This window comes from Amblyraja radiata, chromosome 3 (assembly GCF_010909765.2).
Source record: "Amblyraja radiata isolate CabotCenter1 chromosome 3, sAmbRad1.1.pri, whole genome shotgun sequence".
Lineage (NCBI taxonomy): Eukaryota > Metazoa > Chordata > Chondrichthyes > Rajiformes > Rajidae > Amblyraja > Amblyraja radiata.
Window position 1 is genome coordinate 92784907 of NC_045958.1, and position 26226 is coordinate 92811132.

Below are 26226 nucleotides of genomic sequence, written 5' to 3' on the forward strand. Positions count from 1 at the left end.
GATAACTACAACACCTCCCCTTTCTTCCACACCCTTCTCTCCCCTGTGCCCCACCTGTGTTAATTCTGGCCAAATTGGAGCTGCCAGGACATTAAAATTGAGTAAAGGCTTCTGTGCTGCTAGGCCATTTTGGTCAAATTAAATGTGCCTTTGCACAACTGGGACAAGCTGCTGAATGGTGCCAGTTTGTCTGTGGCCTAGATGAGAGCTGCAGGGAAAGAATGGGACATCTGCAGTTTCTTACAATTGGATGTAAATTGCATGGAACTGATTGGGTGAATGTAAACCAAACGTACACATTGTAAATCTATCCATCGCAGGGGACAGACTTCTGACCGACATACACTACAAATCCACTGACTCACATGGCTATCTGGACTACACGTCTTCCCACCCTGCCCCCTGTAAGGACCCCATCCCCTACTCCCAATTCCTCCGCCTACGCCGCATCTGCTCCCAGGATGAGACGTTCCACACCAGGGCATCGGAAATGTCCTCGCTCTTCAGGTAACGGGGATTCCCCTCCTCCACCATAGATGAGGCTCGCACCAGGGTCTCTTCCATACCCCGCAACACTGCCCTCTCTCCCCATCCCCGCACTCGCAACAAGGGCAGAGTCCCCCTAGTCCTCACCTTTCACCCCACCAGCCGGCAAATACAACAAATAATCCTCCGCCATTTCAGCCACCTCCAACGTGACCCCACCACTCGCCACATCTACCCATCTCCCCCCATGTCTGTCTTCCGCAAAGACCGCTCCTTCCGCAACTCCCTTGTCAATTCTTCCCTTCCCTCCCGTACCACCCCCTCCCCGGGCACTTTCCGTTGCAACCGCAAGAAATGCAACACCTGTCCCTTCACCTCCCCCCTCGACTCCATTCAAGGACCCAAGCAGTCGTTCCAGGTGCGGCAAAGGTTCACCTGTATCTCCTCCAACCTCATCTACTGCATCCGCTGCTCTAGATGTCAGCTGATTTACATCGGTGAGACTAAGCGGAGGTTGGGCGATCGTTTCGCCGAACTGTCTATCATGTTACAGTGTTAGGGAACTGTCTATCGAGTACAGTGTTAATCAATATTTGTTATTGGACTGTATAGAGACCACCTCCATGTGGTTCGGCCCCTCAAGGTTCTGGGACCTATAAAAGGTAGCTCCCACGAGGTCCGATGTTGATCTTCTGGAAGAACGCTTAGGACTGCGTGACCTTCTGGAGTGTCGCTGCTTGCACAAGGCTAGAAGGGCTTGGCCAGGCAGATACAAGGATCGAACCCGTGGTGGTTAGGTACAATAGAGGGGAACTGTTGTGTTATTCAAAATAAAGTTTAGTTGCGCAAGTGCTTGATTCAGTATTTTATTTACTGAAACTAGACTGAGGGGGGCTTAGAACGAGCTATTTACACCTGGACTTGCATCTATTTCTCCTCTTCCCCCTCCCCTTCTACCTACATTCCAGCTTCACAATTTGCAACACTTCAACCCTTTTGTCTCACACCTTCTGAAGAAGAGTCCCAACTCAAAACGTCCACCATCCTTTTTCTCCAGGGATGCTGCCTGACTGGCTGAGTTACTGCAGCACTGTGTTCCTATCTTCGGAAACCAGCTTCTGCAGTTCCTTGTTCCAGCACTTTGTGTCTATCTTTTGTTTCACACCTTCTGTGTTTTCATCTCTGGCCTTTGTCCAACCATCTGCTTATCAACCCTCCCCCCCCCCCCCCCCCTCACTTGTATCAAGCTGTAATCTGGCAGGTTTTTGCTCACTTCCAGATTTCTTCTCCGTCCCCACCCCCACCTCCGCAATCAGTCTGAAGAAGGGTCCCAACCCGAAACGTCACCTATCCATGTTCTCCAGAGATGCTGCCTGACCTGTTAAATTACTCCAGCACCTTGTGTCTTTCTTTGGTAAACCAGCATCTGCAGTTCCTTGCTTCCACGCAATGTGGTGACTGTTTGTTCACTTCCTCCCTTTGGCCCTGCCCCACAAAGATCCAGAGGAGAGGAAAAGGATGTTACGGCAGAACCAGAAGGTCATTGTGTTCGAGAGGCTTTATGCAGAATCTCTGAATGAAAACGCCGAGTTGAGGATTATCACTGATCCAGCCGAGGCAGCGAAGACCAAGTCTAAATGTCCGCCGCATCCCAGCAAGGGGAAGGGCATGAAGCCGGAGGTAAGCCCAGCGGCCCGTGCAAAACTAACATGATCTCCCCAACGTTTCCCAGCCTCCGTTCAACGCCTGACAGCGTCCCACCAGCGGGAGGGGGGTATACGGTTCATAGTGAAAGGAGCAGAGTGAAAGGAGCAGAATTAGGCCATTCAGCCCATCTAGTCTATTCCACCATTCAATCATGGCCGATCTATCTCTCCTTCCTAATCCCATTCTCCTGCCTTCTCCCCATAACCTTTGACACCTGTACTAATCAAGAATCTATCTCTGCCTTAAAAAATATCCATTGCCTCAGCCTCCACAGCTTACTGTGGCAAATAATTCCACAGATTCACCATCCTCTGACTAAAGAAGCTTCTCTTTTTCTCCTTCCTAAAGGAACGTCCTTTAATTCTGAGGCTGTGACCTCTGGTCCTAGACTCTCCCACTAACAAAAACATCCTTTCCACGTGCACTCTATCCAAGCCCCTTGCTATTCGGTAAGTTTTAATGAGGTTCCCCCTCATTCTTCTAAACTCCAGCAAGTACAGGCCCAGTGCTGTCAAATGCTCGTAATATGTTAACCCACTCATTCCTGGAATCATTAAAGGTGGAAGAGAGGTGAGGGCAGGACAAAGCGTGGCAAGTAACAGGTTGAAGGAGGGGGTGGGGGGTTGATAGGCAGATAGTTAGACGTTTTGGGTCGGGACCCTTCTTCATACTGTCTCCTCGTTCTCCAGAGATACTGCCTGACCTGCTGAGTTACTCCAGCACTTTGTATCCATCTTTGGTAAAAAAAAAACAAGCATCTGCAGTTCTTTTTTTCTACACACACATGGACACACACATATGAATTCACTCACACACATAGAATCACACATGTCACGCACACACAGAATCGCACAGTCACACACAGAGACACACGCCAAATCACACACATACACACCCACACTATCACAGCATCACCTCCCCTCTCTGACCCTAGATTCCCACTCCTGACTCTTGATCCCAGTTTCAGAGTTACAACTGTTGTTTCCTTTCCCCTGCATACCCCCCACCCCCACCACCACCACCGGACCACTACACTCCGCGGATGTGAACTGCTGCATGTGCACGTTTTATAATAACCTCCTTCTGTAAACAGAAGAAGAAAAGGTCTGAATGCATCATCGAGGATCAGAAAAAGAAAAAAATGTTGGAGAGGGAGAGTAAGGCGAAGGAACATTGGAACTCCATTCAAGAGACCCTTGGAAAAGACACAACTCAGCACATCGAGGAGAGGATGAAAATGCTGGACAGATTCCTGAAGACTTGTGGTAGTGATCAGGTGAAAGTTGATGCAGAGATGGAAGGAGTTAAATACTGCTATAAAGCCTGGGAGGAACATTACAGATCTACAGGTAGGAACCATACACCCACCCTCTGCACACCTTGCCCATCCAATAACAGAGCAAAAGCACAAAAAGTGCTGCAGTAACTCAGTGGGTCAGAGTTCCCTCTCCTCCCCTACCTCCTCCCCCTCTCTTCCCCCCTCCCCTACCCCTCTCTCCCACCCCACTCTCTCTCCCTCTTCCTCTGTCTGTCTGCCTCTCTCTCTCCCTCTCTCTCTCTCTATCTCTCTCTCTCTCCCTCTCTGCTTCTTTCCCTCTCTTTCTGTCCCCACCCTTCCCCTCCCCCCTCTCTCTCTCTCTCTCTCTCTCTCTCTCTCGCTGTCTCTCTCTCTGTCTCTCTCTGAAATGTATGACCTGCTTTGTGAACAATGAATTGAAGCACATTACGGTAATGTTTGTATCTGCTTTCAATTTTCTGAGCAGCAGAGCCCTTGAAAGACGTGAAAAATGCAGCCACTTTGATGCACAGAATCCACACTGTTCTGAATCGATATGAGGAGCTGCTAACTCCTAAACAATTAACCCACCTGGCCAGTTACCTCCAACAACTCGGATTCCTCAACCTCAGAGGTACACTGATGCAAAGAGTTGATACGCACCAGGTAAAGCACTTGGATAAAAGTTGTAGAATGGTACAGCACAGGGCAAGACATTTGGCCTATGGTTCAACGCTTTCTTTAGTATCATGTGTACCAAGATATGGTGGAATACTATTGCGTACAGACCAGCAAGACTATCACCATGTTTTCTCAGGCTACTGAACCATAAGGTCAGAAGGAATAGAAGCAGAATTAGGCCATTCGGCCCAACAAGTCTACTCCACCATTCAATCATGGCTGATCTATCTCTTCCTCTTAACCCCATTCACTTGCCTTCTCCCCATAACCTCTGACACCTGTACTAATCAAGAATCTAACTAACCACCCTACCAACAACTTGAGAACAGTCCTAAACTATTTTTTACCTCATTGGAGACCATTTGACTTTACTGGACTTGCACTTAGCATTATTCATGCTATTCCCTTTAACATGTATCAGTACACTGTGGATGACTCGAATGTAATCATGTATAGTGTTTCCGCTGACTGGTTAGCACACAACAAAAGTTTTTTATAGTAACTCAGTACACGCGACATTAAACTAAACACGTACATAAGCACAATCCCCCGGACAGTACAGAATGTACAGAACAGCCCACTGAGACTATATGCACAGATCGCCAGGTTTTGCTGCCATTTTCACAGTCCCAGCCACAGCTGGCCATAAAGGCCCGTTGCAGCCATTGCCTCCATTCCAGTCGTCCCGCGAACTGTACTCCCTCTCCTCGCCCGACCACCTTCAGATTGAGAGTCAGGAGGCAGAGAAACCAGAGGTATGAAAAGGTTCAGAACAAATCAGAGCCAGCACCGATGGCCAAGGTATGGTGGAGCCCGCAATGGTCCATTATTGGCTGTGGGAGAGATGATAACAAAGGGATACATGGATGTGAACAATGGAACTAGCAAGATGACTAGGGTGGGGAAGGGGTGGAGAGAGAGGGAACGCAAGGGTTACTTGAAATTAGTGAAATCAGTATTCATACTGAATAATGAACATACAACATCCAAATTATATTCACCCCTACTGCTCAAGATCATTAAACATGCTACTCCGCTGTGTTTAGCTGCAGAAAGAGAAGGAAAACAAGTCGCTGGCAAGAGATCCCAAGTTTCCGGTTGGATTAGGAGCAGCCCGTTTCCAGCTGAAGCATATGGGTCCTCTTCTAATCCGGAATGTAAGGAATGATCCTGATCCCAGGGTGAAGCATTTCATACCAGACACCTGGCAGGTAACTCCCAATGTTCATCAACAAACTGCAGATGCCAGAAACCTGACACAAAATCAGACTCAAAATGTGTAGGAAGGAACTGTGGAAGCTGGTTTACACCGAAGATAGACACAAAATGCTGGACTAACTCAGCGGGTCAGGCAGCATCTCTGGAGAGAAGGAATGGGTAGCATTTTGGGTCGAGACCCTTCTTCAGACTGAGAGTCAGGGGAGAGAGTGACTAGAGATTTGGCAGCGCAAGGTGTGAAAATGGCAGATAAAAGCAGCTGATGATTAAGGCAATGTAGAATGGTTCATTGATAGCTGAGGGGAAGGTGACAAGGAGGCATACAATCAGTAAAATTTATCAGAAAGACAGTGAGACTAGTCAGATAATTAGGGTGGGGGAAGGATGGGGAGGGAGGGCATGCAAGGGTTACTTGAAGTTAGAGAAATCAAAACTCATACTCATTTCGCTGAACACCTCCGCTCAATCTGCCTATGCCGGCCCAAGTGAAATATGAGGTGCTGTTCCTCTAATTGGTACTGGGCCTCACACTGACAATGGAGGAGGCCCAGGATAGAAAGATCAGTGTGGGAATGGGAGGGGGAGTTAAAATGTTTGGCAACCTCAGTCCGCCTAGTCCTATCTGATCTTTGTCCAAGACCCCGACAATCCTTTCAGGTGAGGCAGAGGTTCACTTGCACCTCCTCCAACCTCATCTACTGTTTACGCTGTTCCAGGTGTGGACTCCTGTGTATCGGCGAGACCAGGCGCAGGCTCAGCGATCATTTCGCTGAACACCTCCGCTCAATCTGCCTACCCCGACCCGGTCTCCTCTGACTCGTCATCCATAAACTGCAGATGCCAGAAACCTGAAACAAAGTTAGAATAGAAATTTGCTGGAAGTGATTCAGCTGGTCATTTTGCGTGGTTTTTGTAAACCGTTATCCACAGTTCCTTGCGTGTAACCAATGTTTCTGCCTGGTTGGGTTTCAGAGAGAGCTGCTGGACGCTGTGGATAACAATGAATCTGCAGTCATTGTTGCTCCCACCTCGTCAGGTAAAACCTACGCATCCTATTACTGCATGGAGAAAGTGTTGAGGCGCAGTGACGATGGCATTGTGGTCTACGTGGCACCCACCAAGGTACGTGACCTGCTGGGAACACCATGAAGACAGAGATGGGGCTAGAGGACTTGCACCGTGAGCACCCTCTGTCCCACACCTCCAGTTGGTCAGAAGGGGGCGGGGAGGACAGGAGGGGGGCACCTCCAGAGATGCTGCCTGATCCGCTGAGTTACTTTGTGTCTGTGTTCACTATAAACCTGCATATGCAGTTCCTTCCTACATACGTTATTCCCTTTATCCTGTATCTGTACACAATGGGCGGCTTGATTGTAATCGTGTATAGTCTTTCAGCTGACAGGTTAGCACGCAACAAAAAGCTTTTCACTGTACCTCGGTACATGTGACAATAAACTAAACTATCCAATTTTGAGATAACTTCCCCCACGTCTTTAGCCTTTGTCACCACTGACTCCACTCATCTGTCTACAAGCCTCCCTTCACCTTTAGACTTGACTTTAGACTTTAGAGATACAGAGGGGAATAAGCCCTTCAGCCCACGAAGTCTGTGCAGACCAGTGATCACCTCACACACTAGCACTATCCTACACTATCCTATCCTGAACACGATGCCAAGCTAAAAGAAGCACAAAGTATTGGAGTAACTCAGTGGGTCAGGCAGCATCTCTGGAGAGCATGGATAGGTGACGTTTTGGGTTGGGACCCTACATCAGACTTGTCGGAAATCACCAGTCTGAAGAAGGATCCGTAACGCAAAACGTCACCTACACATGTTCTCCAGGTCCCACTACCTGTGTTTGGTTCATATCCCTCTAAACCTTCCCTCCATGTATCTGTCCAAATGTATTTTAAATATTGTTATAGTACCTGCCTCAGCTACCTCCTCTGTCAGCTCGTTCCATACACACATCATCAATGATTGAAAAAGTTGCCACTCAGGCTCCTATTAAATCTTGCCCCTCTCACCTTAATCTTCTGTCTCTCACTGATGAAGACCAATGTGCTGAAAGCCTCCTTGACAACACTATCAACTTGTGACACTACTTTCAAGGAACCATGTACCAGCACCCTTAGATCATTCTGCTGAATCATCCTACCATAACTAGAGAACATTGCTGAACTACTGTCTACCTCTGTGGTGACCCCCGGACTACCCTTGACCAGACTTTGCTGGCTTTACCTTGCACTAAACGTTATTCCCTTATCATGTATCCATACACTGTAAATGGCTTGATTGTAATCAGCCATTACATTGAATTGTGTTTCCGCCGATAGCATGCAAAAAAAGCTTTTCACTGCACCCTGGTACATGTGACAATAAACTAAAACTGAGGCTCTATCAGTTGTTATCAGGAAAGAGGTACATAAGTGTGAAATTCACAGCACCAAATTCAGGTACAGTTTCTTCCCAGCTGTTATCAGGCAACTGAACCATCCTACCAGCAACTAGAGAGTGGTCCAGAGTTACCATCTACCACATTGGAGACCCTTGGACTATCGTGAATTGGACTTTACTAGTCTTTATCTTGCACTAAACGTTATTCACGTTATTCCCTTCATCAAGTATCGGTACACTGTGGATGGATCGATTGTAATCATGCATTATCTTGCCACTGACTGGTTAGCAAACGATAAATGCTTTTCACTGTGTCTGTGACAATGTGACATGTGACAATCAACTAAACTCAACTCTGCAATACTCCCCAGAACCCTGCCATTCACTATGAAGATCCTGCTGTGGTTTGACTCCTTTCTGACTTGTTTTCTCATTGTGTTTTTGCATTAATGCCATTGACTTGGCTTCCAGTTTTGTTTTGCACAATTGTCTTGTTTTTGAACAGTCTTTTTATTTTTGCTGAATATGTTACCATTTATATTTCCGTGTGTTGTCTATATGCCTGTGATGCCGCTGCAAACACGGTTTTCATTGCACCTGTACCTCACGGTGCTTCTGCATATAAGTTCTTAAGCTAGAGGAGCAGAATTACTCATGTGCAGAGAAAGGTTTCCACGTATATTTATGCTAAAGCAAGCCGGCTGACAAATCTTAACCTCAGTCGGCCGTTCTTCAAGGTTACATGTTGTAAAATGTATATGTGTTGCTGTTATTTATTAATCCTCATGTTTAGTATTCCTGGGAATCACTTTGCAATCTCAGAGTCATCCACTTACTGTTTGAATTTTCCAGAGACCGAGTAGTCAACAGGAGTCAGTGGAGATAATATTCTGGCTCTGTTCTGATATCTCATGCTGTTTATCACCTTCACCTCTGTTCCAGTGCTTATACTTGCTACCAGTTAAACTATGCCTTGATTTTTAAACTCACAGCTATGCTAGTAACCTCCCCTGCAACTTCATCCCCCTGTCTCTGTAATCTAGTCCAGTCCTATCTCAGACTCTGCTTTCCTCCAAATCCAGCATCTCGCCCAACCCTAAATGTAACCATTTCTTCACCATGTTTACGTTCAGAAATGATAGGAGCAGAATTAGTGTATATATGTGTATATATTTATATCATGGTATATGGACACATTTATCTGTTTTGTAGTAAATGCCTACTATTTTTTTCTGTGTGCTTAAGCAAAGCAAGAATTTCATTGTCCTATACAGGGACACATGACAATAAACTCACTTGAACTTGAATTAGGCCATTCGGCTCATCAAGTCTACTCCACCATTCAATCAAGGCTGATCTATCTTTCCCTCACAACCCCATTCTCCTGACTTCTCCCCGTAACCCTCGTCACCCATACTATTCAAGCACATGACAAATATATGTCAGAAAATTCAACTTGACTTGACTTTTCTCTTTGCCAGGCTCTTGTCAATCAGGTAGTAGCCACTGTCTATGGAAGGTTTACCAAGAACTTACCTCAAGGAAAGGTGGTGTGTGGATGTTTCACCAGAGACCATCGGAGCAATGTCGATAATTGTCAGGTATGCTTCATTGATATCAGCTGTCATGGTTTATTGAAAGTGGAGGAGTTGTCAATGGACTTGAGTCATAGGGTCATGCAGCGTGGAAACAGGCCTTTCGGCCCAACTTGCCCACACCGACCTACATGCCCCATCTGCACTAGTCCCACCCGCGCTTAGCCCATAACCCTCTAAACCTCTCCTTGTTTGTTTGACCTTCATCGCTCAGGATTTCGAGATATGAGGAGAGGTTGGACAGGCTGGGTTTCCCCTTAGAGCAAAGGAGGCTGAGAGATGACATGATAAAATTATGTAAACTTATGAGAGGGGCATCGATAGTGCAGTAGCCAGATTACATGGTAGGGGTGTCCAAAAGTGGAGGGCATTGGTTTAAGATGAGAGGGAGGAGGTTTAAAGTGGATCCGAGGAGGTAAATCTTTCACATAACGAGTAGTTGGCATCTGGAATGTGGTGCGAGCGGAGATTGTGGAGGCAGGACCAGGAATAGTAGTGACATTTAAAAGACCATTGAGTCTGAAGAGGGGTCCCGACCCAAACCGTCGGTTATCCATCTCCTTCAGAGATGCTGCCTGACCCGCTGAGTTACTCCAGTACTTTGTGTTGTAAGGTTCCAACATCTACAGTTCCTTGCCTCAACATTTAAGAGGGATCTGGAGAGGTGCATGTGCGCCAGTAAAGGTGAATGGGCGATATGGAGAGGTATAGAATTAATGCAGGCAAGTGGGGTTTGTACAGATAGACATGATTGTTTGCACAGATGCAGTAGGCTGAAGGGCCTGTATGACTCTTATTAGTCGAGAGCGGCACAGTGGCGCAGCGATAGAGTTACTGCCTTACAGTGCCAGAGACCTTGGTTCGATCCTGACTACGGGTGCTGACTGTATGGAGTTTGTAAGTTCACCCTGTGACCGTGTGGGCTTTATCTCACACTTCAAAGACCTACAGGTTTGGTGGTTAATTGGCTGCGGTAAAGATTGTAAATTTCCCCCAGTGTGTAGGATAGTGCTACTGTACGGGGTGATCACTGGTCGGTGTGGACTCCGTGGGTCAAAAGGCCTGTTTCCCCGCTGCATCTCTAAACTAAACTAAACCAAAAACTAAACATTTGAGCTATTATGTACCATCTACAAAATGTCGGGTAGTCTTTCGCCCAGGTTGCACCACTGCCCATCCTGTGACCTCTACCTCTATGAAGGGAAAAGTCATGAATTGCATGGGACACCCCCTCTTGTAGGTTCACCTCCAAGTCGCACTCCATCCTGAGTGGTGCAAGGGGGCACAGTGGTACAGCTGGTAGAGTCACTGCATCACAGAGCCAGAGACCCAGGTTCGATCCTGACCTCGGGTGTTATCTGTGTGGAGTTTGCACAGGGAGTGGAAGCGAAAGTGGGATAACATGTAACAAGGGTGAATATAATTTGGCTGCTGCATATTCACAATTCTGAATATGCTGAATATTGATTTCTGTAATTTCAAGTAACCCTTGCATTCTTTCTCTCTCCGTCCCTCCCCACCCTAATCCTCCTGCTTGTTCCACTGCTCGCATCCATGTATCCCTTCGTTATCACCTCTTCCACAGCCAACAATGGATCATTGTTGGCTCTACCTTTCCTTGGTGATCGGTGCCAGCTTTGATCTCTTCATACCTCTCGTTGCCCTCTCCCTGACTCTCAGTCTGAAGAAGGGTCTCGACCCGAAAAGTCACCTATTTTCACCAAAGATGCTGCCTGATCCACTGAGTTACTCCAGCATTTTGTCTCTAAAACTCTAAGCTTCATCTATGCCAATGTGTGTTTGTCTGTCACTATTGGAAGGACTGATATTTTTCACTTCATCCACAGATCCTGATTACAGTACCACAGTGCTTAGAAATTCTCCTGCTCTCTCCCCCAGAACAAGACTGGGCAAAAAAAATCCAATATGTGATTTTTGATGAGGTAAGAAATTAGAATCACTAGTTTAGAGATACAGTGTGGAAACAAGAATTTGGCCCACCGGGTCCACACCGAACATTGATCACCCTTGTACTGTGGTGCAGCAGTTAATTTGCTGCTTTACAGCGCCAGAGACCTGGGTTCGATCCTGATTACAGGTGCTGTCTGCACGGAGTTTGTACATTCTCCCTGTGACTGCGTGGGTTTTCTCCGGTTGCTCCGGTTTCCTCCCACACTCCAAAGATGTGCAGGTTTGTAAGTTAATTGGCTTCTGTAAATTGTCCCTACTATGTAAGTTCTGAAACTGGAATAACATAGGATAACAAGTATGCCTCTTGTCACCTTCCCCACAGCTAACAACGATCCATTCTACATTTACTTGATCAACGTCAGCTTTGATCTGTCATTTTCAAACCTTAGCCTCCCACATATCTCTAGTCTCCCTCTCCCTTGACTCTCAGTCTGAAGAAGGGTCTCGACCTGAAACATGTAAACCAATATCTGCAGTTCCTTACTAACAGAACCTGTGTATGAGTTCCGGGTGCCAAAGGGCCTATTTCCATGCTGTATCTCTGAACTAAACTAAACTAAACACCTTTTCACACTAGTTCAATGTTTTCCCAACTGTGTATCCTTCACACTAGGGGCAATTTATAGAAGCCAATTAACTTGCACGTCCTTGGTGCGTGGGAGGAAACCGGAGCACCCAAAGAATGCCTACGTGGTCACGGCGAGACCGTACAAACTCCGTACAGACAGCACCCATAGTCAGGATTGAACCCGGGTCTCTGGCGCCATGAGGCAGCAACTATATAGCTATGCCATCCTAAATCTCATTTAATTCTTCCCCACATTACCATCAACTCCCCTGCAGATTGCTACACTCACCTTCACACAAGGGACAATTTCCCACCAATTGGGATGTGGAAGGACACCGGAGCATCCAGGCAAAACCTACGTAGTCACGGGGAGAACGTGCAAACTCCACACAGACAACACGAGAGGTCGGGATTAAACCTGGATCTCCAGAGCTATGAAGCAGCAGTTCTACCAGCTGCACCAGTGACATTTATTAGTACATAGATTGCTGAATAATAATTGCTAGAAACCTGTCCATTGAGTCTGCTCCACCATTCGATCACGGCTGATCGATTTCTCCTTCTCAACCCCATTCTCCTGCCTTCATCCCATTGCCTTTGATGCCTTACTAATCAAGAACCTGTCAAATTTCTATTTAAAAACCCAATGACTTGCCCCCACAACCGTCTGTGGCAATGAATTCCACAGATTCACCACCCTCTAGTTAAATAATTTCCTCCCCATCTCCAATCTAAAGGTATGTCCAATAAATACTGAGGCTGTGCCCTCTGGTCCTAGACTCACTAGTGGAAACATTCTCTCCACATCCACTCTATTCAGGCCTTTTGATATATGGACATAGAGTCAGACCATTATGTGGTGAAGACGGAGCAGAAAAGGGTACTTTGTTCCAGCTGATCCTATGCATGTTTATCTTCCCATTCACCTCCATAAACCACTCCATGAACCCCATTCCCTCTTCTGCTCCTATTAAAATTGGTGATGGCTTCCAATACCACTGGAGTTTAGAAGCATGAGGGGGGGGATCTCATTAAAACTTAGCGAATAGTGAAAGGCCTGTATTGAGTGGATGTGGAGAAGATATGGAGAGAGAGTCTAGTACCAGAGGACGCAGCTCAGAATAAAAGGACCTTCCTTTAGAAAGGAGATGAGGAGGAATTTATTTAGCCAGAGAGTGGTAAATCTGTGGAATTCATTGCTACCGAGGTCAAATCATTGGGTATTTTTAAAGCGGAGATTGATAAATTCTTGATTAGTAGGGGTGTGAAAGGTTATGGGGAGGAGGCAGGAAAATAGGGTTGAAAGGGAATAATAGATCAGCCTTGATTGAATGGTAGAGTAGACTTGACGGGCCGAATGTCCTAATTCTGCTCCTATGTCTTATGGTCTTATGGGAGTCTCTGTTGGGAGCCAGCGGAGAACCCTTTTGGTTGAAGGTAGACAAAAATGCTGGAGAAACTCAGTGGGTAAGACAGTATCTATGAAGCGAAGGAATAGGTGACGTTCGGGTCGAGACCCTTCTGCAGACTGAAGAAGGGTCTCGACCCGAAACATCACCTATTCCTTCGCTCCATAGATGCCTCCTCACCCGCTAAGTTTCTCCAGCATTTTTGTCTACCTTCGATTTTTCCAGCACCTGCAGTTCTTTCTTAAACCTTTTGGTTGACGTAAGTTGAAGGATTTTGACCTTGTGTTGCAGGTGCATTGCCTGGGTGGAGAGATTGGAGCAGAGACTTGGGAACATCTGCTGGTGATGATCCGTTGCCCATTCCTTGCTCTGTCAGCAACTATCAGCAATCCTCAGGATCTCACACAGTGAGTCCAGCTGCACTTGCTCTGTAGCTATAACACTATAGTCTTCTCTTTGAACCGGCTGTTGTAAGGTCATAAGGAATAGGAGCAGAATTAGGCCATTCGGCCTATCGTCTACTCCGCCATTCAATCATGGCTGATCTTTTTCTCCTAACACCATTCTCCTGCCTTCTCCCCATTACCCATGACACCCGTATTAACCATAGTACTAATGACACATGTACTAATCACCTGTACTAATCATCTGTATGAATCACTTGTACTAATCACGGCCTTCTCCCCATAACCACTGACACCTGTACTTGTGTGTGGCTTGATTGTATGCGTGCAAAGTATGATTTGACTGGACAGCTCCCAAACAAACTTTGCCACTGAATCTTAGTACATGCAACAATAACAACCAATCCAAATGGGGTTGGCACTGGAGAGAGGGATAGCCATGATGTTATTGAGTGGTGGAAGTAAGGGTTCCACTCCTGTTCTGCTTCTTGTATAGGAAGGAACTGCAGATGGTGGTTTGGACCTAGGATAGACACAAAATGCTGGATTAACTCAGCGGGACAGGCAGCATCTGTGCAGAAAAGGAATAGGTGACGTTTCAGGTCGAGACCCTTGTTTGGACTGGTTCTTGATATGGCCCGCTACCTGGTGATACAATGCAAGGAACACAATCCCATGATCATGTGCTGGTCTTGTGTTTAGTTTAATTTATTTCAGAAACACAGTGTGGAAACTGACCCTTCGGCCCACTGAGTCTGCACTGACCAGCGATCACCCACGCATTAGTTCTATCCTACACACAAGGGACAATTTAGAGAAGCCAATTAACCTACAAACCTGTCAGTTTATGGAGTGTGGGAGGAAACCGGAGCACCCGAAGGAAACCCATGTGATCACGGGGAAAATGTGCAAACTTCGTACAGACAGCACCGGCAGTCAGGATCGAACCGGGGTCTCTGGCATTGTAAGGCAGCAACTCTACCGCTGCACCACCATGCCATGCTGTATTGTGTTGTTAACAGGTGGCTACAGTCGGTGAAGGACTACTGGGAAGGAGCGGAGTGCAGTCCTGAAGCATCTTCTTCAGCGAGCTCCAAGACCAAGAGGAAGATCAAGCGACCCACTGATAGGCAGTCCTTCAAAGTGAGACTCGGTATGGACCACAGCCCAGAGGGGGCAATGCTACAATGTAACACTAGGAACTAAAACGCACCTTGAGTGCTTCAAATGAAGCAGAAAAGTAAGGTTGTAAATGGACGTCAGATGCTTATGTATGTTTAAAGTGGGGATTGAGTCGTAGAGTCATATAGCGTGGACACATAGAAACATAGAAAATAGGTGCAGGAGTAGGCCATTCGGCCCTTCGAGCCTGCACCGCCATTCGATATGATCATGGCTGATCATCCAACTCAGAATCCCATCCCTGCCTTCTCTCCATACCCCCTGATCCCTTTAGCCACAAGGGCCACATCTAACTCCCTCTTAAATATAGCCAATGAACTGGCCTCAACTACCTTCTGTGGCAGAGAATTCCACAGATTCACCACTCTCTGTGTAAAAAATGATTTTCTCATCTCGGTCCTAAAAGACTTCCCTCTTTTCCTTAAACTGTGACCCCTTGTTCTAGACTTCCCCAACATCAGGAATAATCTTCCTGCATCTAGCCTGTCCAACCCCTTAAGAATTTTGTACGTTTCTATAAGATCCCCCCTGAATCTTCTAAATTCTAGTGTGTACAAGCCGAGTCTATCCAGTCTTTCTTCATATGAAAGTCCTGACATCCCAGGAATCAGTCTGGTGAACCTTCTCTGTACTCCCTCTATGGCCCAACTTGCCCACACCGACTAACAAGGCTCATCTACACTCGTCCCACCTGTCTGTGTTTGGCCCATAGCCCTCTAAACCTATCCTATCCATGCACCTGTCTAAATGTTAAACCTTACACCTTAAACCTAAGTCCTTAGTTCTCGATACCCCTACTCTGCATAAGACTGCATTAACGTTATCGATTCCCCTCATGATATTCTACAGCCTTAAACAATCATCCCTCATCTTCCTGCCCTCCAAGGAATAAAGTCCTAGTCTCGTTGGATGGTAGCTTCTGCTGCTTCGATGAGCTTATTACATCTGCTAAATAATATGTAAATGGAAGTCATCTCCAACACAAGAAACTCCACCTTTCTATTCCTTTATGGAATACAGAACAAGTGTATTAACCCTATGTATACTTCTCTTGATCTTATACACCTCTATAAGAACACCTCTCATCCTCCTGCGTCCAAGGACTAAAGTCCTAGCCTGTTCAACCACTCCCTATAGCTCAGGCTCTTGAGTCCTGGAAACATCCTCGTAAATCTTCTCTGAAATCTTTCCAGTTTAACATCTTTCCTACAACAGGGTGACCAAAGCAGAACACAATACTCTAAATGTCATCTGTCCATGTTCGCCAGAGATGCTGCCTGACCTGTTAAGCTATTCCAGCACTTTGTTGTTAAGTGGTTAGTAACATTGGAAATAAGGAAATGCTGTATTTGGTGCCCCTGTAAGTGTGCTATAGTTTGTTGAAATTCCACAAACTAAATTTTGATAGCAGTATTTTTCCTCTATTGATGCCATTGCATCAATTGACTGTCTAAGCCTCGTGTTCACAATACTGCGGATTAAAGCTCCTGTGACATCCAGTGCATAATTGGACAAACGACACAGAGCTGAATATTTAATATTCACCATTTCAGTGGATATATTTAAGGCAGAGATAGATTTGTGTGGGTGTCAGTGGTTATGGGGAGAAAGCAAGAGAATGGGGTTAGGAGGGAGAGATAGATCAGCCATGATTGAATGGTGGAGTAGACTTGATGGGCCAAATGGCCTAATTGTGCTCCTATCACATGATTACCCGTAGGGGGCGCTGCTCTGTGCAGCAGCCATGTCAGCAGCTCGTCAGTTTTTTCAACTTTTTTTATTTTTTCGTATGTTTAAAAGTCTGTTTTTAATGTTTCTTCGTGTGTTTGGTGTGGGGGGGGTAAGGGGGAAACCGCTTCGGTCGCCTCCTCCATGGAGAGGCGAGTTTTTCCAGGTCGCCTCCCCCGTGGCCTAACATCAAGGATCGACGCGGCCTTTCCCGGAGACGAGCCCGGGGCTTCAGCGGCGGGAGCAGCGTGGACTCTCGGCGCGGAGCGGGTGAGCCCTCGCTGGAGGGGAGCGCTCCGTTTCGCTGGCCCGGGGCAGCTGGCAGCCTGAAGCCGCAGCCTGAAGTCGCGGTCTGCACAGCTCCAGCTGGTGCGGCGTCTACAGCCCGAGATCCCTCGCAGGGGACCCGGGGGAAGAAGAAGCCATCACTGCCGGCCCACGGCCAACTTCTACCGCGGGTCCGGTATGGACTTAACATCACCCCTGGAGGGGAGCTTCGACCGCCGGCCCTGCGGTCTGCGGTGCTTCTGGCTGCAGCGGGGACTTTAAATCTCGACCGCCGGCCTGCGGCCTACAACAACTTAAAGCCGCGGTCTCCGGTGAGGAAGAGCCGATCCTGGACTGACTCTGGACTCTGGTCCTGTACACTGGGGGGAAATGGAGGAGGACTGGCCAAATTTTTTGTGCCTTCCACCATAGTGGTGAATGCTGTGGTGGATGTTTGTGTTACAGTTTTATTGTGTGTTCTTTATTATTGTACTGCCGCTGACAACCCATATTTTCACCGACCCTGGTTGTGTGGCAATAAATTATATCTATCTATCTATCTATCTTATGTGGCTGTGCCAATGTCTTGTATAGCTGTAACCTCCCAACTTCTCTACTCAGATAGATAGATAAATATTTGAAAGATAAAGGAATCGGGGGGGGGGGGGGAGTGGGGGGGTGAGAGGTGTTCTTATAGAAGTGTATAAGATCAATAGATTATCCATTATTATACTGAATGGTGGGGCTGATTTGAAGAGAATAGTAGCCCATTCCTGCTCTGCCTGTCCCGTTGAGTTACTCCAGTTTTTTGTGTCTATCTTTGGTTTAAACCAGCATCTGCAGTTCCTTCCTACTTATTTTCCTATGTTCTTATAAAATAATGAATTGATTGATTAAAAGATACATTAGAGCATTGAAACAGGCCTTTCGGCCCACTGTGTCCACGCTGGGCATTTATCAAGGGCGACAAAGGTAATTGGGAGAAGGCAGGAGAGTAGGGCTAAGAGGGAAAAATAGATCAGCCATGATCGAATAGCGAATCAGACTAAATGGCCCGAATGGCCTCATTTCTGCTCCTATGGTCTTATGGTCACCTATTCACACTAGTCCTATGTTATCCCACTTTTGAAACCACTCCCTACACACTAGGGACAATTTACAGAGGCAAATTAACCTGCAAACCCGGAGGAAACCCTCGTGGTCACGGAGAACGTGAAACATCTAGAGGGACACGAGTCAGGTGCAGACACAGTAGCACAACCGGTAGAGCCACTGCCTCGCCAGGTCAGAGACCCTGATTCGATCCTGACCCAGGTGCTGTCTGTGTGGAATTTGCACATTCTCCCTGTGACCGCATGGTTTCCACCCACATCCCAAAGACGTATATGTTTGTAGGATGATTGGCCACCTGTAAATTGCCTCCTTGTGTGAAGGTAGTGGATGAGACAGTGGGATAACATAGAACCTGTGTGCATAGGTGATCGATGGTCGGCATGGACTCGGTGGGCCGAAGGACATGTTTCCGTGATGTATCTCTAAACTAAACTAAATGGAATAATGTAGAACTAGTGCGAACGGATGAATTGGTGTTCAGCTAAAGTCCCTGTTATTGTGCTGTATCTCAAAACTAAAACTAAATGGAACTTGCTTGGACGGGGCATATTGGCTGGCATGGAAGAATTGGGCTGAAGGGCCTGTTTCCGTGCTGCATGACTAGGTCTCTTGGACTCTACTTTCTTCCGCCAATCCCAGTAGCAACAGGATCCACATTCTCATTACTCTCTGGGTTACTTTTGAATTCCCTGTTGCATTTATTAGTGACTCGAATAAAGGAACTTTTTTTTAACTCTTTTCAATAGACAATAGGTGCAGGAGAAGGCCATTTGCCCCTTCAAGCCAGCACCGCCATTCAATGTGATCATGGCTGATCATCCCCAATCAGTACCCCGTTCCTGCCTTCTCCCCATATCCCCTGACTGCTATTTTTAAGAGCCTCTCTTGAAAGCATCCAGAGAACCTGCCTCCACCACCCTCTGAGGCAGATAATTCCACAGACTCACAACTCTCTGTGAGAAAAAGTGTTTCCTCGTTTCCGTTCTAAATGGCTTACTCCTTATTCTTAAACTGTGGCCCCTGGTTCTGGACTCCCCCAACATTGGGAACATGTTTCCTGCCTCTAGCGTGTCCAAGCCCTTAACAATCTTATATGTTTCAATGAGATACCCTCTCATCCTTCTAAACTCCAGAGTGTACAAGCCCAGCTGCTCCATTCTCTCAGCATATGACAGTCCCACCATCCTGGGAATTAACCTTGTAAACCTATGCTGCACTCCCTCAATAGCAAGAATGTCCTTCCTCAAATTAGGGGACCAAAACTGCACACAATACTCCAGGTGTGGTCTCACTAGGGCCCTGTACAATGTGAAACCATTTATTTTCGATGTGAAACCATTTATTGTTTTCATTATTGAACTTGAAAGTATTTTGAAACAGGAAGCTGTGGTTTTGTTATGTACCAAAGGAAGTAAATTAATCGTACCCACTGCAAAGATGAGCCATTTAGATTCAGAGGCATAGAGACATACAGCACGGAAACAGGCCCTTCGGCCCAACGTCCATGCTGACCATGGTACCCCATGCTAATCTCATTTGCCCGTATAAGGCCTCCTAAATCTTACCTATCCAAGTTTGTGAATAATAGAATATGGGAACAGTTGATGGGAATGTGGGGAGAATCAAATAAGGGGATTAGTGTAAAATTGGTATTTGAAACATTAGCTCATTTTCTCTCCCCATAAATGATGCATAACCTGCTGTTTCCGGCACTTGTTTTATGTCTGATTTTCAATGTTAGTAGATCTGTCTCTCTGCAAATTTTCCTTTTCCTTTTGCAAGAAGCACGCTGTCCAAGTGACTTTGAAATGTTTTTATTAGACCAGTCTCACCCCGGTCATTGCCTCTTCTCCTCTCTCCCATCGGACAGGAGGTACAGAAGTGTGAAAACGCACACCTCCCGATTCAGGGACAGTCTCTTCCCAGCTGTTACCAGGCAACTGAACGATCCTTTCACCAGCTAGAGTGTGGTCCTGAACTCCAATCTACCTCAGTGGAGAACTTCGAACTATCTTTAATCAGACATTATCAGATTTTATTGTTATATCATTGCACTACATATTGTACCCCTTATACTGTGTCCGTGCACTGTGGACGGCTTGATTGTATTCATGTGTTATCTTTTCTTTGACTGGATAGCATGCAAACAAGCTTTTCACTATACCTCGGTACACGTGACAATAAAAACCCACAGCCATGGTCACAGGGAGATGGAGAACATGCCTTGCACCTGAGGTCAGGATCAAACCTGGGTCTCTGGCGATACTCTGCGCCACCTATATACCTGTTTGTCTTTGAAGTGTGGGAGGAAACCGAAGATCTCGGAGAAAACCTACGCGGTCACGGGGTTGAACGTACAAACTCAATGCAGTTAGCATCCGTAGTCGGAATCGAGCCCAGGTCTTCGACGCTACAAGCACTGTAAGGCAGCAACTCTACCACTGCTCCACCGTGCCGTCCAAGTACATCAAGTGCCCGGGCTGACCGGACATTGGACTTTGAATAATGGTGTCAAAAATGGCGGCGCCCGCATGTGTAATATATGTAAAAAGGATTTCAATGTGCAGTTGCATATATGACAAATAAACAGATGATTGATGGTCGGTGTGGACTAGGTGGGCCGAAGGGCCTGTTTTTCTCAAACGTTATCTTGTTTGTTTTCAATCATAAAGTTGTCTAGCCATATTGTCAGTGGCAGTGCCCTCAAATGGCGAAACAAGGAACTGCAGATGCTGGTTTACAAATGCTGGGATGAAAAGGGTCCTGAACCATCAACTATCCATGTTCTCCAGAGATGCTGCCTGACTCGCTGAGTTACTCCAGCACTTTGGTGTCATTTTGGCCTATCGATCAGTCTTGAGGCTCTGTTCACACACTGCCACATCACTCATTGTTTAATCATTATGCCATTAATGGCTGCACATTGTGCTAATGGTATTTCCTGTTGCTTGCAGTCATTTACGGGGAACGGTACAATGACTTGGAAAAGTTTGTGTGTGACTTTGAAGGTGGTGAATACAAATTTGTGCCCTATCATCCCTGTGCTGCCTTAACAGTGGATCACGTGAGTAGCAATAGCTTTGGAAAAATACCAGATACAGTATTATCTTTGCACTCTGTCATAGTCATACTGCATGGAAACAGGTCCTCCAGCCCAACTTGCCGATGCCAACCAACATGCCCCATCTACACTAGTCCCACCTGCCTGCATTTGGACCATATCCCTCCGAAGTTAGTGGTGAAATAGATGAAATCAGTGAGTTGCGAGTGGGTGCAGGAGGTAGCACCAATGCAGTCATCGATGTAGCGGAGGTAGAGTTCGGGGATAGGGCCACGGTACGTCTCGAACAAGGATTGTTCGACGTACCCTACAAAGTGGCAGGCATAGCTGGGGCCCATGCGCATGCCCATAGCTACGCCTTGTATTTGGAGGAAATGGGAGGAGTTAACTGAAAAGTTATTAAGGGTAAGGACCAGCTCCACTAGGCGGTGGAGAGCAGCAGGGGTTCCTGTAAAGATGGTCTGAAGTTCATTAAAGGGCATTTACAACGATGTGCTTTTGTCTTGCAGATTGTAAAGTACGGCATCCCGTCTGACCTAGCACTGTCTCCAGCTGAATGTCTCAGACTCTACGACACGATGTCAAATGTTATGCGCGGCTGGCCCAGGATGCAGGTAGGTGAAACGTGGAAGTGCCCGCCACAGGGGCTTCTGACACACAGGCTCATAAGAGAGAGTTAGATTTAGCTCTCAGGGCTAATGGAATCAAGCGATATGGGGAGAAAGCAGGAACGAGGTACTGTTTTTGGATGTTCACCCATGATCATATTGAATGGCGGTGCTGGCTTGAATGGCCAAATGGCGTACTCCTGCACCTATTTTCTATGTTTCTATAAGTTCATAAAACATAGGAGCAGAATTAGGCCATTCAGCTCATCAGGTCTGCTCCGCGTTTCGATAATAGCTGATCTATCTTTCCCTCCCAACCCCATTCTCCTGCCTTCACCCTGTTACTTTTGAGGCCCTTATCTAGAATCTAGAAACTATCAATTTCTGCTTGAAAAATACCCAATGTCTTGGCCTCCACCAAGGATAATGAATTCCACAGATTCATTATAGTGTGGCTAAAGAAATTCCTCCTCATCTCCTTTCTAAAGGTATGTTGTTTTATTCTGAGACTGTGCCTAGATGCTCCCGCAGCTGGAAACATCCCCTCCTCATTCACCCTATCTCGACCTTTCAACTAAGCAATAGATTTCATCCCTCGTCTTGTTTCTCAACTCCAACGAGTACAGGCCCAAAGCGAACTAATGCTCCTCTTAAGCTAACCCAATCATCCCCGGGATCATTCTCATAACCACCTCTGGACCTTCTCCAACAACAGCACACCCCTTCTCAGATATGGAACACAAAATCAGTCCGTATACACCTACAGGGTGTCAACTCCACCACCTTGGTGGTTTCCCCCCCCTCTTCCCTGTGCCGCACCACACACCCATTTTACCTCTCCACCCTCCCTCAATCCCCTTTCACCTATATTCCTTCATTAGGTTTCACAACTCACTCCTCGTCCATCCTTACCTGACACCTTTTGTCTTTTCGTAAAAAGACCCAGGCGCTGGAGTAATTCAGCGGGTCAGGCAGCATTCCTGGAGAATATGGAAGGGGATGATTCAGGTTGGAACCCTTCCTCAGACTCAAATAAGGTTCTCCTAACCATGTTCCCCAGGGATGTTGCCTGACTCTTCTGTCACTTCATTTCTGGCCTGCATCCAACCATCTGCCTTCCCAAAGCCCATCTCACCTGCATCCACCCACTGAGACCAAAGAAAGGTCCGGACCCAAACGTCACCTATTCCATGTTCCCCAGAGATGCTGCCTGACTTGCTGAGTTTATTCCAACACTTATTTTGTAAAGCGGCATCTGCATTTCCTTGCTTCTCCCCCTATCAATCACTGGGCTTTGTCTCATCCTCACCTCTTCCAGCTTCCGAACCCCTCCACCCCCTCACCGCATTCAATCTGAAGAAGGGTCTCAACAGATGCACGCTGCCCTCGGGACGGCTGCTATGGAGAGGAGATGTAGAGTGTAGATTTGCAAAGAAGGTCTGAAGAATGATGCAAGGGTCCAAACAGCTCCACAACAGAGGACTCTGATTTACGAACTGTTCCCAAGGACACATTCAGAGACGGACATTGTGTTGCTGGAAGGTCATGAACTCGGTGAAACACGCTCTTTGGTCTACCCGAATCTTGTTGACCTCCCAGCGGAGCGAGATGTCCGTCAGGGAATGTTGCCGACTGGCCCACTGCAGACTGCAGGAACACCTGATTAGGGACGCACTGAAGCTCGGTGCAGCCAACGCCAAGGCTCTGGGGGAGGACCACAGTTTCGAGTCCTTACGCTGCTGGACATTGAAGGGCAGAGTCCAGTGGAGCATCCCCAAAACAAGGGAATGGATAGCACCCCAGGGGGACCACATGAAGGACAAGAATATTTTTTTTATAAGATAACTGCAAACTCTACTGAATGTGACACTATTGAATTTACAGACATGGAGAATGTTCAAGTTCAAGTGAGTTTATTGTCATGTGTCCCTGTATAGGACAATGAAATTCTTGCTTTGCTTAAGCACACAGAAAATAGTAGGCATTTACTACAAAACAGATAAATGTGTCCATATACCATGATATAAATATATACACACATGAATAAATAAACTGGTAGTGCAAATAACAGAAAGTGGTTGCTAATAATCAGAGTTTTGTCCGAGCCAGGTTTAATAGCCTGACGGCTGAGGGGAAGTAGCTATTCCTGAACCTGGTTGTTGCAGTCTTCAGGCTCCTGTACCTTCTACCTGAAGGTAGCAGGGAGATGAGTGTGTGGCCAGGATGGTGAGGGTCTTTGATGATACTGCCAGCCTTTTTGAGGCAGCGACTGCGATAAATCCCCTCGATGGAAGGAAGGTCAGAGCCGATGATGGACTGGGCAGTGTTTACGACTTTTTGTAGTCTTTTCCTCTCCAGGGCGCTCAAATTTCCGAACCAAGCCACGATGCAACCGGTCAGCATGCTCTCGACTGTGCACCTGTAGAAGTTAGAGAGAGTCTTCCTGGACAATCCGACTCTCCGTAATCTTCTCAGGAAGTAGAGGCGCTGATGAGCTTTTTTGATAATTGCGTTAGTGTTCTCGGACCAGGAAAGATCTTCAGAGATGTGCACCCCCAGGAATTTGAAGTTCTTGACCCTTTCAACCATCGACCCGTTGATATAAATGGGGCTGTGGGTCCCCCTCCTACTCCTTCCAAAGTCCACAATCAGTTCCTTGGTTTTGCTGGTGTTGAGGGCCAGGTTATTGCGCTGGCACCATATGGACAGTTGCTCGATCTCTCTTCTGTATTCTGACTCATCCCCATCAGTGATACGCCCCACAATAGTGGTGTCGTCAGCGAACTTGATGATGGAGTTCGCACTGTGGTTCGCTACGCAGTCATGGGTATAGAGTGAGTACAGCAGGGGGCTGAGCACGCAGCCTTGAGGTGCTCCCGTGCTGATTGTTATTGAGGCTGACACATTTCCACCAATACGAACAGACTGTGGTCTGTGGACGAGGAAGTCGAGGATCCAGTTGCAGAGGGATGCGCAGAGACCCAGTTCTGCGAGTTTGGTAACCAGTTTGGAGGGGATGATTGTGTTAAATGCCGAGCTGTAATCAATGAATAACAGCCTGACATATGAGTTTTTGTTGTCCAAGTGGTCCAGTTGATGATGTATGATGAATTTTTGCAGTTTTTGTTGTGAAAATGTTTTTTATTCTGAATCGTTAATTTTTTGAAAAAGAAACATAAAGTGCTGGAATAAATCAATGGGTCAGGCAGCATCTCTGGAGAATGTGGATAGGTGACGTTTCGGTTTGGGACCCTTCCTCAGACCTTCCAACTCAAGATGATGCCTATCCATGTTCTGCAGAGATGCTGCCCAACCTGTTGAGTTATTCCAGCAATTTGTGTCTTTTTTTTGTTAACCATCTGCTGTTCCTTACATCTCCATTTCCCTGCAGGAGTTGGAACCAGAGGAATACAAGTCTTTTAAAAACAAAATTGTTATCAAGAAGTCCGATGTGAGAGAATATGAGGCTGAACTGAAGAAGGAACTTACCGGGTGGATTGAAAAGGGGCGGAGATATGAGGTAGGTGTTTGACTGTCGTACAATGTATAAAACCATAAGAAAATAAACGTTGGAGACATAAGGAACTGCAGATGCTGTTGTACAACAACAAAAACCCACAAAGTGCTGGAGTAACTGAGCGGGTCAGGCAGGCATCCCTGAGGAACATGGATAGGTGTCGTTTCCAGTCGGGACCCTCATTCATTGATTTTAGTAGATGGTTGGAAGAGAGGTGGGGGCAAGACCAAGCCTAGCAAGTCACACATAAGTACAGGTGAGGGAATTTCATTGACAGAGGGTGCTGAACTGAAACATTGCCTATCCATGGCCTCCAGAGATGCTGCCTGATCCGCTGAGTTACTCCAGCATTTTGTTTTTTTTTTGTAAACCAGCATCTACAGTTCCTTGTATCTCAGTGTAAAAACATATCAAGCTTTTGGTGCAATAGGCTGTTTATGCTCCTTCTGACCCTTTCTCACATCCCATTCCTTTCTCCCTCCTGTGGTCATCTGCCCTTCCTCGACCATTTCTTATGCTAGTAAGTTTCAGAATTTGTTGATCTCTGGTTCGTCCATAATGCAGGAGTGGATTTGTCACATATATACCTTATGGCACAAAGTTCAGTATTCTCCTTTTATTTTTAAACCAGTTCTTTTTACTAAAACTCAGTACATTAAATTGATTAAAGCACACGTTCAATAATCAGTTGTCTCCCAACTTTCTTTTTAAAGAATAATGCTTATTCAGAATTCTCCTTTGAGTGGAGACTTTTTTCATGCAAAAATCCGATAAATTATTGGAGGCATAGATAAGATGGACGTTCAGAACCTTTTTCCAAGAATGATGCCTGGATTAGGGCGTATTAGCTACAAGCAGAGTTTAGTTTAGTTTCGAGATACATCGCTGAAGCAGGTCCTACGGCCTACCGACCATTGATCACCCACATACTAGTTCCATGTTATCCTACCTCACAACTTACACATTTGGGGAACTTTACAGAAGCCAATTAACCTACGTCTTTGGAACATGGAAGGAAACTGGAGCTCTTGGAGAAA

At 46.5% G+C, this 26226-nt stretch overlaps 1 protein-coding gene across 1 annotated transcript in view; it reads left to right on the forward strand.

The window, feature by feature from the left end:
* LOC116971289 (probable ATP-dependent RNA helicase DDX60) overlaps positions 1 to 26226 on the forward strand; it is a 135092-nt gene that overhangs the window by 54579 nt on the left and 54287 nt on the right. The window contains exons 12-23 of the mRNA XM_033018330.1: positions 1985 to 2166; positions 3287 to 3542; positions 3957 to 4135; positions 5197 to 5361; positions 6341 to 6490; positions 9248 to 9367; positions 11209 to 11304; positions 13601 to 13716; positions 14736 to 14866; positions 20958 to 21067; positions 21574 to 21678; positions 25064 to 25192. Of these exons, the coding sequence (XP_032874221.1) occupies positions 1985 to 2166; positions 3287 to 3542; positions 3957 to 4135; positions 5197 to 5361; positions 6341 to 6490; positions 9248 to 9367; positions 11209 to 11304; positions 13601 to 13716; positions 14736 to 14866; positions 20958 to 21067; positions 21574 to 21678; positions 25064 to 25192 (1739 nt within the window). The remainder of the gene's footprint in view (positions 1 to 1984; positions 2167 to 3286; positions 3543 to 3956; positions 4136 to 5196; positions 5362 to 6340; positions 6491 to 9247; positions 9368 to 11208; positions 11305 to 13600; positions 13717 to 14735; positions 14867 to 20957; positions 21068 to 21573; positions 21679 to 25063; positions 25193 to 26226) is intronic.